The sequence below is a fragment of the Malurus melanocephalus genome, unplaced genomic scaffold (genome assembly GCF_030028575.1).
Source record: "Malurus melanocephalus ecotype Western Australia unplaced genomic scaffold, MMel_1.1 scaffold_121, whole genome shotgun sequence".
In the NCBI taxonomy this organism is placed as follows: domain Eukaryota; kingdom Metazoa; phylum Chordata; class Aves; order Passeriformes; family Maluridae; genus Malurus; species Malurus melanocephalus.
This window is the reverse complement of record NW_026623353.1, coordinates 368,409-385,160: the sequence shown is the minus strand read 5'-3', so window position 1 is coordinate 385,160 and position 16,752 is coordinate 368,409. Positions and strand designations below refer to the sequence as shown.

General features: G+C 45.4%; 1 protein-coding gene across 1 annotated transcript in view; it reads left to right on the top strand.

The window, feature by feature from the left end:
- The window catches only part of ENPP6 (ectonucleotide pyrophosphatase/phosphodiesterase 6), a 32,446-nt gene extending 22,903 nt beyond the window's left edge, over positions 1 to 9,543 (top strand). The window contains exons 7-8 of the mRNA XM_057370198.1: positions 1,772 to 1,895; positions 2,705 to 9,543. Coding sequence (XP_057226181.1) covers positions 1,772 to 1,895; positions 2,705 to 2,928 — 348 coding nt within the window. The 3' untranslated portion in view covers positions 2,929 to 9,543. The remainder of the gene's footprint in view (positions 1 to 1,771; positions 1,896 to 2,704) is intronic.
- Positions 9,544 to 16,752: the final 7,209 nt, after the last annotated feature.

The window sequence follows — 16,752 nt, the reverse complement described above, 5'->3', positions numbered from 1 at the left end:
TCCTTCTGCCTGACTTTCCACGCACCAGAATGTCCTAAAGATGCCCCATTTCTCCCAAGCCTTCCAGTCTCAAAAAGGTCAGACTGGTGGTTTACTCCTCAGAGATGCCCAGTGCAAGTGCTGATAATCTGGGAACTTGTTAAGCAGAGAACCCCYACATGGAGAGAGTTTTCACACTAAATAAAATATGCACCTCTTAAAAAGCCAGAGTTAAGATTCAGACAGGTAAAGTAGGAATCTGAAACATTTTTCCCAAAATTATTTTTAAAAATTTCAACTAAACTCTTGTACAAAAGTTCAAAACAGAAYGTTTTTACCTATTCTGTAGAAAATAAAAAAAGCACTCTAAAAATCATTGAAACTCTGACAAACCTTAATAACAGTGCAGCAAACACTGCTGCTATGATAATTATTTCTGTCTCTCTGCCCATTCCTTCCCATTGTTTCTGTTTTTCAAGAATGTCCTCTCATTAATGCTGTCAGATTTTCTTTCTCTTTGGTACATTTTCATTATATGTGAATGGGATATGAATATGAAAGTTTCCTGTCATATTTTTAAAGCAATAATTGAGCCTTCTATTATACTTCCTGCCCAAACCACTGAAGAGAGGATGTGCAGCTCTTCCCTGTCATGCTCCCAGGGTTTTTTTAACTCTCTGTTGGGTAGAAGATAGCTAAAAGCTCTTTGAAAAGGGGGATTTTATTATTGTTTTTTGAAAGAGACAAAAGGAAAATTTGTGGAAAGTTGTTTTCCTCATCAAGGAGCATAGGAACTAAAGCCCATCAACATTTTGGTTAAAKCAAGATGAGAAGGGATTTTATACTGTATCAAAGCTGATCTGCTTATATTACCTCGTACCCTTTATATGAGTGGGTGGTCCCTGTCCTTTGAGTGGAAGCTCCCCCAGCTGCTCTACTGTGTGCAACCCCCTCAGATTGTGTGCTCACTCTGTAACCATCCCGGTGTACTTTTCTCCACATTTAGGGATCAGTTGCAGTACATTTTCTAAACATGCACACGCAGGGAAAAGTCCATTTCAGCAGACTCACATATGCCTGTTTAATCTTTGAGGAGCATCGCTATCCCAGGCTTAGTCTGGGCATGAAAAATTATGTCTCAGCCAAGTCCTGCATCCCATTTGGACTTGTCAAACAGGCACATCAATGTGCTGCCAGTGCCCTGGTCCCAAAGAAGTCCCAGGAGTTTGTGGGATTTGCTGTAARGCAGAGCCTGATGCTCCAGAAGGGCAGTGCTGGGATGCTTGCACAGCCCTGTCCTTGAAGCTACTGCTGTTAGTGGCTCTTTTTCATGAGCTCTCACTTCAGCTGCAGTTAAGAAAGCAAGTAGTGTGTTTTCTGACTCAACTGGAAGCAAAAATGATGGAAATGACTCTRCCTTTGACTGCACATTCTGTTGTGAGTAGGTGTCTCCTGATATCTGGGTGAGTTATGGAAAGCACGCTACCTCCTCCTGCATTTGCTATTTCTGGGGAAGCACCTTTCTTACGCATGTCACATACAACTGTGGTACTTCRTGCTTGTGGCAGAAATTTACATCAATTGTCCTGCCCCCTCAGCTGGGAGGCRGTTACTCACTGAAACAGCAAAGCCAGGGGTCATCCCTCCTGGGGATGAGCTCCTGTGCAGGTAACAGCGCAGTGTGGGGGCCTGCTGGGGTGGTACAGCACATGGAGACACAGCATGGCACCCCACAATGCCACAGCACAGCCCAGCAGGCAGGCACTAACAACGCTGTGCTGTTGTCACCCAGAGCAGGGACAAGCTGCCCTACTGGGAGAATGGGACAGGGAGGAAGGAGGCCTGGCAGAATGGCTGGCATGGCTACGACAATGAGCTCATGGACATGAGAGGCTTCTTCCTCGCATATGGACCAGGTACARTGCCACCATCCCTGGTATTCCACTTCCCCTGAAGCCCCACAGTCCTTGCCCCTGCATCCCTGCAGCCCCTGGCATGTCAGGACCATGATGTAGCACTCTGTGACACCCAAAAATTACAAATAGATGGCAGGATTTCCTCACTATGGAAGGTTTGTGGTGCTGCATCTGTTTTATAGCTGAAGAAACAGGGCAGAGGGATGTGAAGGGATTTGGTCAGCCTCTCTCTGATGTCCCAATGCAGTAACTATCTATTTGCCTYGTTTTCCTAAATTTTGGCCTACATTTTCATTCTATTTGAAACACATGAATTCAGAATGAATGAATTCTTTTGTTGGTGGATTCAGAGGTGCTATGGCAGGGCACTTTCTTTGGGGAGGTTGCAGCATACCTCACCCACCTGTTTGATGGGCAGMCACAAAACTCCTGGTTTGCACTTCATCAGGCTCTTTAAACAGGGCAGAGCACAGACTGCAACCACTGACAGGAGTGAAAGCAGGATGTGCAATACAATTATGTCAGGCTATTAAATCTACCAAGGACAAACAGTGAAGTAGCTCCTGTACTTTAAAAATCAGGGCTATTTTTTAGTGTTTAGAATAAAAAAAAATGGCATAGAAGTAAAAATAATGAATAAAATTGTTTCAAATGTTTTTGCTGGGCTCTGTTGTAAATTGTATAGCATTCCACATCCCAGCCTGGTGGGTAAGTCGCAGGAAAGGCATAGGAGCCCTTGCCCCACAGTACCCCACATTTCAGGGGCTGATGCAAGTTGCATGATGCCATCTCCTCTCTTTTGCCTGCAGATTTCCGATCCAACTACCGAGCGCCTCCCATCAGATCCGTGGATGTTTACAATATCATGTGCAGCCTGGCAGGAATACAGCCATTGCCCAACAATGGCTCCTGGTCCAGGGTGGAGTGCATGCTCCGAAACACAGCCCCCTTGGCACCACTCCCCCCATGCAGCAGCTGTGTCCTGGCACTAGCTCTGCTCTCCCTGTTCACCAGGCAGATCTCCTTATTGTGATCCCTGAACAATGTCAGTCAGTGTCACCAGCAACTCCATCCTTCTCTGTTTGTTTTTTCAAAGTTCTTCATTTGAATAATGGCTTCATTAATAGAGTGCTGTCCCCCACTCCTCCATTGTGCTCCACCAGGCGTGAATTTGACCCATCCTCCATTTACCATAGTTTTAACATGAAGCCAGGTTTTGTGCTGCTCCAAACAGAGCCAGGGACAATGGTGTTTCTCACCTTGACTTACAGCACTGGCGATGAGAGCAGAATCCTGGCAGGCTATCCAAAAAGTTTTCTGGTGGGTGCACATGGGATCTCTGAATATCAAACACATGTCACCCCAGCATCTTTCATTGGGGAGCTCACCCTGGCTCCCCATACTGAGAAGCTCAGGAGTGGAGACTGACCTCTTTGCATTTATCTGGGTTCATCYTGATTCATTCCTTCCAGCTCTGTCAGCAGCAGAGCCCCATCTTCTTACAGCACCAGCCAAACCCTGTCTGAACTGACCTGTCCTTCAATGAGCCAAGAGCTTTTCTGAGTRTCTATAATGCTGAGAGGGGTGGGTCAGCAGGAGAGCAGTGAGAGCATCCTGCTTCTCTCAGTATTTCCTTCTTCATTTTTGCCAGTGCAATTACTGGCTCTGCCCACTTCCAGGGCCAGGATTTCCTCGTGGACCACAGTGGTGGGGAGGCCTGGGAAAGGGCAGAGTGACAGAAATCCTCCACTTCAAAGCCAGTGGGAAAGTGCAAAGACATCTGGGCRTACAAGGGTCAGGAGAAAACAGAATGAGGAAGCCTGGCATTTAACAGCCTCTCTGTTTTTCTTGGTGAAGATAATATCATTTGCTCACATTTTGATATTTTATATCAAATTGCATTTTGAAGGTTTCTCAACACTTACTGCTCTTCTACCAGCTCTTGCTCTCTATACCACTGCCTGATGACCAGCACATTTCCCTCTGTTCTGCAGCAGGGAGAGAGGTCTGCACTGATAGATCTCCCACCCTCCCAGCTAATCCTAGTGATTATTTCCACCATGGGCTCTCAAGTACAAAGTTGTAACAGCAAAGTTAAATTAAATAGCAGGAGAAGATAGAGCTGTTGCCGGCAGTGCCTTTGGGAGCGTACAGCGTTTTATCTGATATACCTCTGAACCAGGAGCTTTCAGCGACAAACTGCCTTTGGAAGGACTGAGGTAAAACAAACCTCTAGGACTTTCAACTCTTATGGATCCAGAGTCAAGCACGATCTAGGTATATGTGGTACAGAGCATTTAAGGGTGAATGATTACACTGTGGAGAAAAAAAAAACAAACACCAAATTAAACTTGACAAAAGACTTCTGTAATAGTTGTAAAGATTTATGTAATGTGTTTTTAAAGCTCAAGTGAACCATCAAATCAATTGGGAAAAAAATGGAAAAGATCAGTCTTTGTTATTAGACTGTTGAGTATAAAAGGCAATTTAGTGCTTTCGAAGCATTTGCAGTAGCTGTAAAACAAGCACCTATTGTTCAGAGTTCCCTGTTGCTCTTTAATGGACCAGGCTCAATTAAATCATTGGAGCACACTTTTAAAGAAAAAAGCTCAGCATAGATAACTAAAGATAAGGTAGCTAAATTACCAAGTTTTCTCTGAAAATCAACAGCATAGATGCCATCAATGCCTGCTAAACCTTCCACAACCTGCCATTTTAAGTCTTCCCAGCAAACAGAAACCAAGGTCTTCTTACAGAACAAATGTTTCTAAAGGTAAAAGGGTATATTCAGCTCCTCAGTTATACAAACAGAAACTGAAAAGARCAAATTGTGTCCATTGAGTTGTTCCACAGATACGCCATGACACAGGAAACCAACATTGATCCTTGTGAGTACTTTAGGTAACTATTTTTTGTTAGCATCCACATGCAAATACTGAATGGTAAATCCAATTGAAATATGATTTGTTTGACCTTAATGCAAGCATTGTGTGCATGGTGGAAGATACTTGGTCTGTAAAAGGGAATTTTGATGRCAGACCTTCAAGAAGCTTACTTGCTTCAGGAGAACTACAGCTCATTATTTTCTGAAGAGTGCATCTTCCTCAGAAATATTGTACCTCTGAATCAGTTCACGTTCTCATTCAAAAATCAAGTGTCTTAACTCTTGCCTGTTTTTCTTTATGCTATGCAATGGAGGTGGGTGTATTTTAAAACCTATTTCTGAATGATGTTTTTATACAATGACTGATTGTGAATGAGTGAATAATTCTAAAAATGGTGTTAGAAAAAACACATTTTTGTAAATACTGTAAGACTTTTGAAGAAAAAAAACAACCCCAAACCTTCCCTTCAACACTTTGCCTTTCTTGTCTAATTGCTGCATCTAAGTGTGATAAACAGTGTTTGAAGCTTGAGCTGATTAATTATCAGAAAGACAAAATGATAACATTGTTTAGAAATGGCAAAGTGGTCAGCATGTAAATTAAGGACATTAAATGCATCACAGGAGATAATGTATCTTGTATATGCAGTCATTTTTTCCAGATGCATCTCAATGTTTAACCTTTTCAACATCTATCCAGGGATATGTAATTCCCACTAGCCAATGGACGTGACAAAACATTTTGCACTTCTAGAGAAGAGAGGCAAGCCCTGGATGCTGTCTCCAGACCCACTTCTCTAAGTCTACTGTGTTACCATCACATCAGCTGCTTGCACAAATGAAGAGCATCGTCACTGGTATGAGGGGGCAGTAGGTTCCGGATTTCCAGAGCCCCCCTTTCCCAGCAGATGGTGCAAATGTCAACAAGACCCAAAAACCAACACTGTGGGCCTCAAGGACAAGGGGGTGCCTAGTCCACTTTAGGCTCCACAAACCAACAATGTCCATGGAAGACACTAATTGAAAAGAAAGTCTCCAAGCCTACTCTGTAGAGTTTATCTTCTTTTCCTTTTATATTAACAGACCACAGAGCAGGGAGTGGATGGAGGACCAGTGCAGGTATGCAAATGAGTCCTTTAATTCACAGCAGGACTCCCTTTGAACCAGCAGTACTGTCAAGGTCTGCTGGAGATGCTCCCCTCATGTCCCATGAACATGGATCCTCAGAAAAAGAGGGTGCTGAGGGACTGCCTTCATTGGAACAAGTCTCAGTCAGCTCCCCATAACAGAGCCAAAAATGGCAATTTCACAGCAAAGTAAACTGAGCCTTTTTTATCAATGAGCATGGTGGCCATGCAAATGGAACAGCTGGCCAAGGCTCAGTGGATGAGTCCTCCAATATCCCTCAGGATGGAGTCTGCATTGCCTGCACAGTCTGCAGCCTTCTGGAGACACCTTCCCATTGGCCAGGACACTGGCCTGCACTCTGCACAAGTACAGGGACTTCACTAATAAGGGGTGAAGGAGAAAATTTTTTGGTGCTGGTCATCTTTCTTGTCTCCTAACTAACACATTACAATATATCACAGAATCACAGAGTATTCTGAGTTGGAAGGCACCCACAGGGATCAACAGGTCCAACTCCTGGCCCTTTACAGGACCATCCCCAAGAGTCACACCACATGCTTGAGACTATTGACCAAATGMTTCTTGAAYTCTGTCAGGCTTGGTGCTGTCAGATGGCATCTGTCAGATGTAAAACTGTACACCTCAAGGGCAGGCACAGACCAATTGAGCTCTGGGCACTGGGAAGTGAAAGGCATTGGAAAAGCTTCACGTAACATTTCCTCACCTTCTTTTCCTTGTAGGGCTGTGGCAGAGAGGGCAGGTGGCAGCAAATCCAACAGGAATTTTTAAAGAAAACATGGCCTAATGAAAGAGAAGGTTTGAAACCCTTTATTTTAGCCTAAGAAGACTTTAACAGCTGTTTTAAAATACAACTTTCACCTACACAGAAAAACTTTTTTTTGTATAAGTATTGAAACACATCTAAGTTAAGGGAATGTCCAAAAATAAGAACATTTCAGAATTACAGTTGACTGGACACTGATTCTTAAGCTCCATAGAGATGGATTGTATGGATTATAGGGACCAACTGTATGGATTATTCTGATATTTCAAACACATGTAAATTGCTATGGACTTATAAACCAGTATGGGGTTATCCCAAATCTGTATCACTTACACCAGTTCCACTCTGTCAGTCCAATTTCATCAGGAAAACATTATGAGCTGCCAGCCAGCCTGCCCTGGTCTCTCCTTACCCCAGTCAGGTGTCTGTCCGAGATGTGGGGAATACCTTGCTGCAGCCACACATGAAGGCTGCTGCCCTGGCTGACCAGGATCTACCATTCACAGGGCCTGCAGATAACTTCAGGGTCRAAGACACCCACCAGCAGCAGCCCTGAAACAGTGGGATGTGCTCCATCGGCTCAGGAGGCTGGGGCAGGCTGGGAACAGGCAGTGGCAGAGCAGAGGAAAGGCCAAACGGGCCTGGAAGTGGAGATCACAGAAGCACAGAATGGGTCAGGTCGGAAGCGACCATAGTGGGTCATGTGTTCCAAGCTCCCTGCTCAAGCAGGGTCGTCCCAGGGACACAGGATGGTGTCCATTTGGTTCTTGAATCTCCCCAGTGAGACTCCACAGCCTCTCTGGACAATCTGTTCCAGTACACAGTCAAGCACAAAGAAGTTCTTTCTCACATTCAGGTGGAACTTCCTCTGTATCAGGTTCTGCCCGGCTGCCTCTTGTGCTATTGCTCGGCACCATGAAGAAGAGCCTGGCTCCATCCTCTTGACACCCTTCCTACTCATGAGGTCGCTCAGTCATCTCTCTTCAAGGCTGAACAGCTCTGCTCCCTCCGCGTTTCACCATGAGATGTTCCAATCCCTTGATCTTGTCTTTGCCCTCCGCCGGACCCGCTCCAGGAGCCTCGTGTGTCTCTCGTACTGAGGAGCCCAGAAGGGGGCACAGATTTGCCCACACGCCACCTCCACGGCCCCGCTGGCCCATTTTCCGAGCGGACCGGCCGCAGGGCGGAGCGGCGCGGGCGCGGCTCCTCAGGGCCTCAGGGAGCAGCTCCGGGAGCCCGGCCCGGCCGCGCCCCCTGCCGGCCTGCCCGCAAACAGCGCCTTCGGGATAAAGGTAATCCTTGCTCTCAGTAAGGACASTAACGATTGAGACGTTTTCGTCATGCTGTGTCTCTCATCGCAGCTTTTTCTCTCTCTCCCCCTTAACGCTCCCTGATAGTCTTTGCGCTATGGCCGAGTCCTCCTCAGCAGTAACCCAAACCCGCTGCTTCCATGCAGCATTCCGAGCGAGCCTCCCACCTGCTCCTGCTCCTGCTCCTGCTCCTGTTTCACGGGAGGATGAGTGGGCGCAGCAAGAACTACGTGTGTAGGTGGCCATGAATGATCCAAGACAGGAACCAGTTGGGTGTTCCCCACTCCCCACTCTCAGGACTTAGGCTGCATCTCAAGCTGCCTTTGTTGTCATTAAAGCCTGACCCCACTGGTGGGAAACAAGATAGATAAAAGCAGGAAAGGGAGGGAAGCAGGGGAGTGATGCAGCTTTTGCTCTGCTACTTGCGTCCACTTGCAGTTTGGCTTGATGTTGAATGCAAAATCTTCGGGTCAGATGTCCCAGGAGTGCCATACTGGGAACTCTGAGCTTTTGTGAGCACAGGCGAACTCTGTCACAGGTACCAAAGGAATGATGAGGAGGGATAGGGAGAGTGGGTTGAGGTGGGGGAAATTCAGTGCCCACCTTCCCCACCAGCACGGATCAGGGCTTAGCTGAGCTCCAGGGAGCTTGTTTTGATCTTCTCTCGGTCGCAGCAAACGAGGCATTTTAATATCAGGGTTGTATCAGTCTTCAGGAGCAAGGGGCACCRGTGCATGCACAGGAGATGTTCCTCTGTCCCTCACCAAGGGGTTGCAAGTGGCCAGCCCCGAAATGTCTGCATTCTCTGCTGGGACCATGTGGGTATCTCCCACATGACCAAATTTCTGTGGCTGCCAGAGTAGACACTGACAGCTCTTGAGCAGCCTTCTGTTTTTCTCAAGAAATTAATAATACACTAAAACATTACTCGTCACTTAGATATATTGTTCAGTGAATAGCAATTAAACCTCAAAATTGGCTAGAGACACTGTCATTGCTTTCTTGCCAGAGAGAAAAAGGGAGGCTGAGCTGGCATCGGCTGTTGCAAACACTTTGGAATGCAGGTCAGGCTTGCAGGGGATCATCCACAATCCCTGCTGAACACCCTGCCAGCCTGCTGCTCTCACTGGGCTGCCTCCATGCAAAGGCTTCTGGTCACATAAATGTATGTGACTGGACCATGTGTCCATTAGAGACAGTTCTAACCTTTCTGCAGTGGTCCCATGTGCTGCTCATCCTGTATCACATAAACAACCAGTGCATTCGCATTCACTGTGTGCCCTGTTGAGGTTAATTTTACCACTGCAGGACATGGCCATACCAAGTGACGCAGCAGGATCCTGCTTCTGAGTTCTGACAGGTGCCTCCCACCCTCTACATGGTCCCTGGGCAGAATGAGGCCCTGACACATTCAAAATCAATTTTTTGGAAGTGCTTATTTGCCTCCCAATGTATCCATCCATCCATCCATCCATCCATCCATCCATCCATCCATCCATCCATCCATCCATCCATCCATCCATCCATCCATCCATCCATCCATCCATCNATCCATCCATCCATCCATCCATCCATCCATCCATCCATCCATCCATCCATCCATCCATCCATCCATCCATCCATCCATCCATCCATCCATCCATCTTACTCTCCCTTGATACTCTTTTTGTGTACTCCATACAGGTTGAGCTTTGGGGTGCAAGACTTTGTTTCCTTGCTTGCCAGAGTAGCCAGCAATGTGGTTTTCAGCCTGAGGGCTGAGAGGGGGGTAACCCTGCTAACCACATCCCAGCTGAGAAGATTTGGTAAGAGAGAGGGAAGGCACCCCTTGCCCATCCAGGAAAGGATTCTCCAAGCACAGATATAACAAGTAAATAATTTTGGGCTGAAAAACTAAAATTTTAAAGCAGCCTTCAAATAGCAGCCATGAAAGAGGACCAAAAAATTAAAAAGCATAATGCTTTTAAGGTGGAATTCAAGCAGTTTATGAGCTGGATTATACAAGTTGCTTGCTTACACTGCTTCAGAGGCTGGGTGGGATTACCTGAAACATTCCCTCCTGCCTTAATCTCACATCGTTCCTTACAAAAACACTTCTGACAAAGAAAAATAACTGTTCTCCCCCCTCTAAAAGAATAAACTTGATAGGGCACTGAGCTTTCTTTGCGTTTCATACAACCTCTTTCGTCAAGAACAAATGGGATGAACAAACCCAAGTCCTATGGACAAGGAGATATTAAATATCCATAATGCAGAGAGCTTTCCAGCAGAAGACAGACTCTGTTTTATGCAGAAATAGCTGAATGCAGCCTGTAAAGGCCTAGAAATTATTCACACACTTGAAGAAATACAACACGCTCATAGAGGCTGAATGCTTGCTGCTTTTAAATGCTTGCTGCTCCAGTTTGGACAGTGACAAATTAAGGACCCCACAAAAGCAGGTGTGGCTCTTGAAGAAGCCCTCTGAGGGCAATTAAAAATGGGAAACCAGCTGGTAACAGTGCAGATGTGACAGCTAGGGCAGCTTAGGAAATGAATACAAAGGAGGAGGAGGGAGGAATAAATGGTGTAGGAACTGAGGCAATGGAAACAGGACCTTCTCTCCACAGGGGGTTGCTGCATGGCTGGTGAAGTGCCTCATCATGTGGGATAGGCAGTAGTGACAGCCACAGATAAGGATCAGAAAYGAAGGAGAATTTTACAGCTTTTGGAAACCACAGTGACAAGAGGACCAAAATACGATGCTGTTACAAGACTTGCTCAGCATTATTTGCCTAGGATCTTGTCCAGATCAGCCACATATCCCCATTGCCCTGGAGAGCTGCCACAGACAGGCTCCAAATGAAGCTCTCACTGAAGGGCCCCAAAAACCAGAGGAGCTGCTGCTCTGTGTGTCACACAGTCTCCCCTGGTGCCCCRGGGACAGCTGCATTCAAGGATGTCTGGAGCAGATGGTTGGGCATGTCTGAAATTGTCTGTGGCAGCCTGTGATGGAAAASGCAAGGAATGAAATCAAGGGTGGATTTTCCCAAATCATCTTCAATGAGCTCCAATCCAACAGGCAATATCTAGCCAGGTTTCACATAGAGTGCTTCATTGTTTTCAGTGTTCACTGTTCTGAATCAGTCACAAAAATGGTAATTTTTCCTAGTGAAAATACAGTCAATAATTCAGATACATGACAGATTATGAGGAATTTGTAATTCTCCATTAGGGCTACCATTCAGGAAGTGTGAGCACAATTATAAATAATGCCATGCAAACAAACTATGATTCAGTACAAACCAGAGCTCCTCTTCCCCTTTGGAAAAGGATGTCCCCATCATTGTCATCACAATTTCTCAGTGCTAGTCCTCACACATTTACTCCTACCCTGCCTCTCTCCACACACCCAGTGTGTGTAAGGCATCACTGGGACAGAATTGTGTAGAATTTACCTTCTACCAAAGTGCAGGCTGGGGGACTGTTCCCATCAGTGTTTTCTTTTAAAATAATTTGCTGATACAAATCTCATTCCTGTTGTGAATTATATGGACTATTTCTCAGAAAAAGCAGTCAGCACGGATCACTACAGATGACTTTTTGGTTGATTTTCCCCSTTGTCCATAGGAAAGGTGTGTACCTGTTAATGTCAAGCTTTGGCATCCTTCCAGGAAGCTGAGCAAATAGTAATTCATTTGAGACTGCTGATAAAATGGCAGTGGACATTTTAGAGTGGACAGGGTATTTACCAGTTTCAACCTCTAAATAAAAAGATCCCAAGTGAAGAGCTGTTAGGCCACTTGCCAGTCTCTGTGAAGCTGAGTATTTGACACACTTGTCTCTTGAAAAAAAAATCTTGTTTTTGTTGGCCCTATTTACAGCAGTGTTGAMGCATAGGAAATATTCTATGTAAAAGGAGCTTTCTTTCTGTGTTGCCCTCTACCACTTGCTGCTTGTCACCAGTGTGGGTCATGACAGTCCTAACAGTGCCATCTTAGCCAGAATGCCTAATAATACTAATTAGGCCTAAATAATAATAAGGCAGGTGGGCAGCTTCACTGTGGTGAGAAATAGCCATCCACAGTACCTCTGTACCTGGCACAKGTAGTCATTGCTACACAGAGACCCTCTTCGGTATAAGAGCTTTCATATGATAAATGTGTCCTAAAAATGAGTATTTTATAACAAGCTCAGCATCCAGGGTCTTGGCCAGGGACAAGGGCCCCAGCCAGGGACAAGGGCCAGGAACAAACCCAGCCTCAAAAAGCAGTCCTTGCCAAAAATCCTGCTAGTGTGGGAGAAAGGATGCAATCAGAGAGAGCCAGGACCACAGCCCGAGGCTGTGTTGAGCACACAAACAGCAGCCACAGGGTGGAGACGGTCTCTGCCAGCACTTTTMCTTGGTTCGAAGGGACAGGAATAGGCTAATTTGGAACTTGCATAGGTAACCAAAGAGAAAATACAAAATGAATTTTATATAATGATCTGAATCTGTTCTGTATCCCCTTACCAATTCCTCATGACAGTCACTGTTAGAAATAGAGAAGCCTCCAAGTGATGTTTAAAAGGTTTCATACACCAGCATGACAAACAGACCCAACAGCAAAACTTCCTTTAGAAAGAAAACAGTTCTGAAATCTGGGGCCAAATGCAATGGGCCAACAAATATTTTAAGGCAATAATCTTTCACTAGTTTCTGAATCAAGGAAAGTCCACCCATCTCCAGGCAAATGTTTTAAATGCAGTGAATAGACCTCTTAAAGCTGTTTGTCATTTTGTAAAGCTTTAGTTTTCTGGGATTTTTGTTTTCACTTGTCTGTAAAAATATGTGGGTTTCTCACTTTGGGGTTTTTTTCCTGTACAAACTGTGATTGGGTGAAACTTGTCTGCTGCCTGAAACAAAAGCATCAAAGATAACTGTCTCTCCATAACAGGTTATAGATAAGAATAAAACCATAAAGGCAATGGGTCTATCTTTAAAGAGGAACCAATAAATATAGTCCCTGCCTTGGGTTTGAGGACTCCTGAGCTTCCTCATCACGAATTAATAATAAACCTCCAGGGTGCACTGGCAACTACTTACAAATAAAGCACTATGATTAGAGGACAGAACAACTTTCTTCATAAGTAAGAAGTGGGGAGAAGAAGATGGGACACTAGCCCTATCTAGACTAGATGGGACACAGCCCCTGGTGTCAGGGAGGGCTCTGGGCGGKTGCCAGCCTGTCAGGCACAGGAACCATGGGACAGCAAAACAATAGAGCTGAGGAGCTTTCTGGGTTTCTTTTACTACTTTGTGGGCTGGAAGTGTCCTCCATAGGGCAAGGCAAGTGGACAGCACTCCAGTTGGGGTCCCTCTGCAGACTTGGCACCTCTGTTCTCCAGGCTGGTCACCAGGGTCGCCTTGTGCAATTCCATGGTGGACAAAGTGGCTCCTGCCCCTCTCCTCCTTGTGGTGCCTGCCCTCATGCTTCTGCCACAGATTTCATCTGACCTCTGTCTCAACCCAGAGTTCCCTGGTAATTTCCAGTACTCCTTTAAAAAAAAAAAAAAAAAAAGAGAGAGAAAAGGGTGGTTACTGGTTTACTGAGATGTTCTGCCAGGGTCATGCTTTAGGTCAGCATTACAGCTGGACCACTTACAAGTATCCGATAGTCATCCCCCAGCTTGTGTCACAAAGAAGCATGTGAAATTGCAACAGCTGGATGTGAAACAGGACTTCTCTGGCAGGTTCACTTTGGGCCCAAGCCAGAGGRCACTAACTAAATTGGACAGAGAAGAGCCTCTCCCTCAGCACAACCTCCTCATGATGGGGGTGGAGGGGCAGGAAGTGGCAGCAAGGGGCTGGGCCCCATAGCTCTTCAGGGAGGAAGCTGGGACAGGGGATTTTGTTCAAGGCTACTGAGCAAGGAACAGCAGGGTGGAGGGAAGAGGGGGACCTCGCTGTGGAGGCAGGAACATCTATCATCTGCCAGAGCCAGAAAGTCAGATGTCCCTCTCTGTTGTCCCTGTCACTGCCCACAATCCTAACACACACCTAGCCTGAAGGTTTGCACTTCTGAGTCCTCAAGTTTGCAGTCTTGATGGCTGCTTCCAGCAGTGACTGCGCAGTGGTACGTKTGTAGTGTATGCATGGTGGAGACACAGTGACAGCAGGCTCCAGGTTCRTGGGTCATGGTATGGAGTTTGCATTAAAACCCGTCCAGTGCACAAGCTACCCTGTAAAGTTAATTACTTAGGTCCTCATTTTCCAAAAACCCAGCTAATAGGACCCCAAAAGGCTGGGTGCTGTGGCTGTGCTCCTGGTATGCATTCTCTAGTAGGGAAGTCTCATTAGCAAGCAGTGYAGCCCATCTGTGCAGAGACTGACTGCCGGCACAGATTGGAACCACAGCACAATGAGTGTGGACAACCAGGACAGTTCTTGCTGGAGCACAATGCTGCCTGCAACTGAAGTGCCAGCGCTGCTGTACCTTTTAACTTCAGCATGAGGAAACCCTGTATCCGTAGAGAGGCCACTGGCTACTGCTTGTCCTCTCACTACTTGCACTCTGCTGCTGGAAGTGGCTACTTTTGCAGCTTCCTGCCACAGTGACCCTCTTCATCACTTACCAAGTAGCTGGCCTAATTTTACCAGTAACAAGCAGAGGGAACAACAGGAGAGAGACTGAGAGAACTCAAAACAAAAGGCTTCAGGTTTCTCTGGGCAAGCAAGAAGCTAAAGTACGTAACTATTTCAGTGTATGCACAGCCATATTGGTAAATTTGTCTTTGCTTACTTTCACATAGCTGGCAGAACAGGGTTAGGTTTTAYGTGCTTCTTAGAAGAAGCTTTATGTGCTTCAGAGAAGAAAAAAGATATTAAAAAAAAAAGTACTTGGGATTTCCCGTGTCCTGTTCCCATACATCATTTCTGTGAAAGCTGGACTAAAAATACTTTGCTAAACATGAGGACCTACAGGCATAGAAGGAAGTTGCTTATAAATGCAAGCTCAGCCATTTCCATGCAAAAACATGGGCCTGGCATCAAAGACCCAGCATCAATGACTGCTCAAAACCCTTCTCTCCAAGTACTGGCTACAGTGAACAGCAGCGTCAGAGCCATGGGCTCCTTCCCTACAGTTTAGGAAAAGCTAGTAAGTAGGGGCCACTTTCCTCATATCCACTCTGCAAAGCACAGCTGGATAAATTGCTTTTTTAATCACTAACCTGAGGCCTTGCTGAGTGCCCTGAGGAACCTGAGGCACCAGGTGTGACCTGGTATTCCAGTGCAGTTTGGGGTTTTGTGTCTTCTCTTTCAGCCCTCAAAGAACAGAGATACTAGACAGAAAAACATGGAGTCTTTAAAAAAAAAACAAAACAGGAGCAGCCATCAAAAGGAGGAAGAGAACAGAAAGGACTAAAAAGTGAGGGCATATTTACAATATTTTTTAAATGAAAAACCTGCAACAGCATGACTTGAAGAGAAGGGCTGACAGAAAYATCTGTCCCGAAGCAGCTGACCACCTTTTCTTCTCTAAGGTCTTTCTGATGAGCAGAGGTGAAAAAGGGAAAGTAATGGAAAAGTGGGAGAAAGACACTATAGGATTAAGATGACATCTTGATGGGGGGGATGACAAATGAGCCAGAAGACATCTCATGTCAAGTTACAWGTAGGGAAAATAAAAACCCCCAACCTGAAGGAGCAGTATCAAAAAGAAGCAGATGAGAAGATTAAATAGAAGGAMATTACAGAAAGTAAGTTTTAAAGACAACAACAGACTAAAGAAACAGTTGAGAGGCTGATGGAGAAAAAAATCTGAAGATCATTAAAAAAAGTTATCTTACAGATGTAAGATATCTGTAGATACAAAGGGATGGAAATCTAGTCAGTGCTCTCAGCAGAAAGACATGACCTAACAGCAAGAGAGTGCTTCTTCAGCCAATCAGCAGCCCTAGATACTTTCAGTGTGTTACAGGCCATGTTTCACCAAAAATATGTCACTTGATCAAGATCTTCAGTTTATCGGCCAGCAAAGTATGAAGAGAATTCAAGCCAGGCTTCGAAGCAAGAAAGTGCAAGGTGTGATAACTTTGGACAACAGTGGTTTCTTTCTAGGTAATTAATTATCAGCTTAATTTAGCACCTAAAATACTAGCACACCATAAGTACAGAAACCAAAATGAAGTGCTCTGTGAGGGGGAAGCAGTRCTTGCAAACTTCTCCAGTAATACTGAAAAGGACTTGGAAGTCTGATTCTATCAACACCTAAAATTGATTTTGCCTGTGCAAGACACTAGGTCTGCGCTGGAATAAAGCTGTAACCAAACCCTGTCTGGCTTTGGGTTTTTCCCACCTSTAATTCAAAATGCGTAACTTCATGGAGATGGATTACAGGGGAGGCAGACGGATGAAGGGGAATGAGCAAAGACTAGAAACAGCATGGTAGTACTATGTTCCACTAGCAGGCAACGAGCCAAGATGCTTAAGACAGCACCTACTTCCAAGACATGCTGTTTTGTTTTTTGTCTTGTAAATGTAAATACTCATAGCTGACCTTGGCAAACAGCAGTTCTCATGGCACAGCRCTGACTAATCTCCTGGACTCTCAACTTCCTCCAAACCTCCTTCCAGGTGGTGGTAGGGGATTGGAAAATGGCACTTACATGTTAAATTGTCMACTTGGGCTGTTCCAATAGCAGCTATCAGTTTTCTTGAAGCTTCTACCCTCCTTGCTAGAACCCTTTCTCTTGGCTGTGTGCATAGGGCCTTCTTTGGCTCATGAGAAT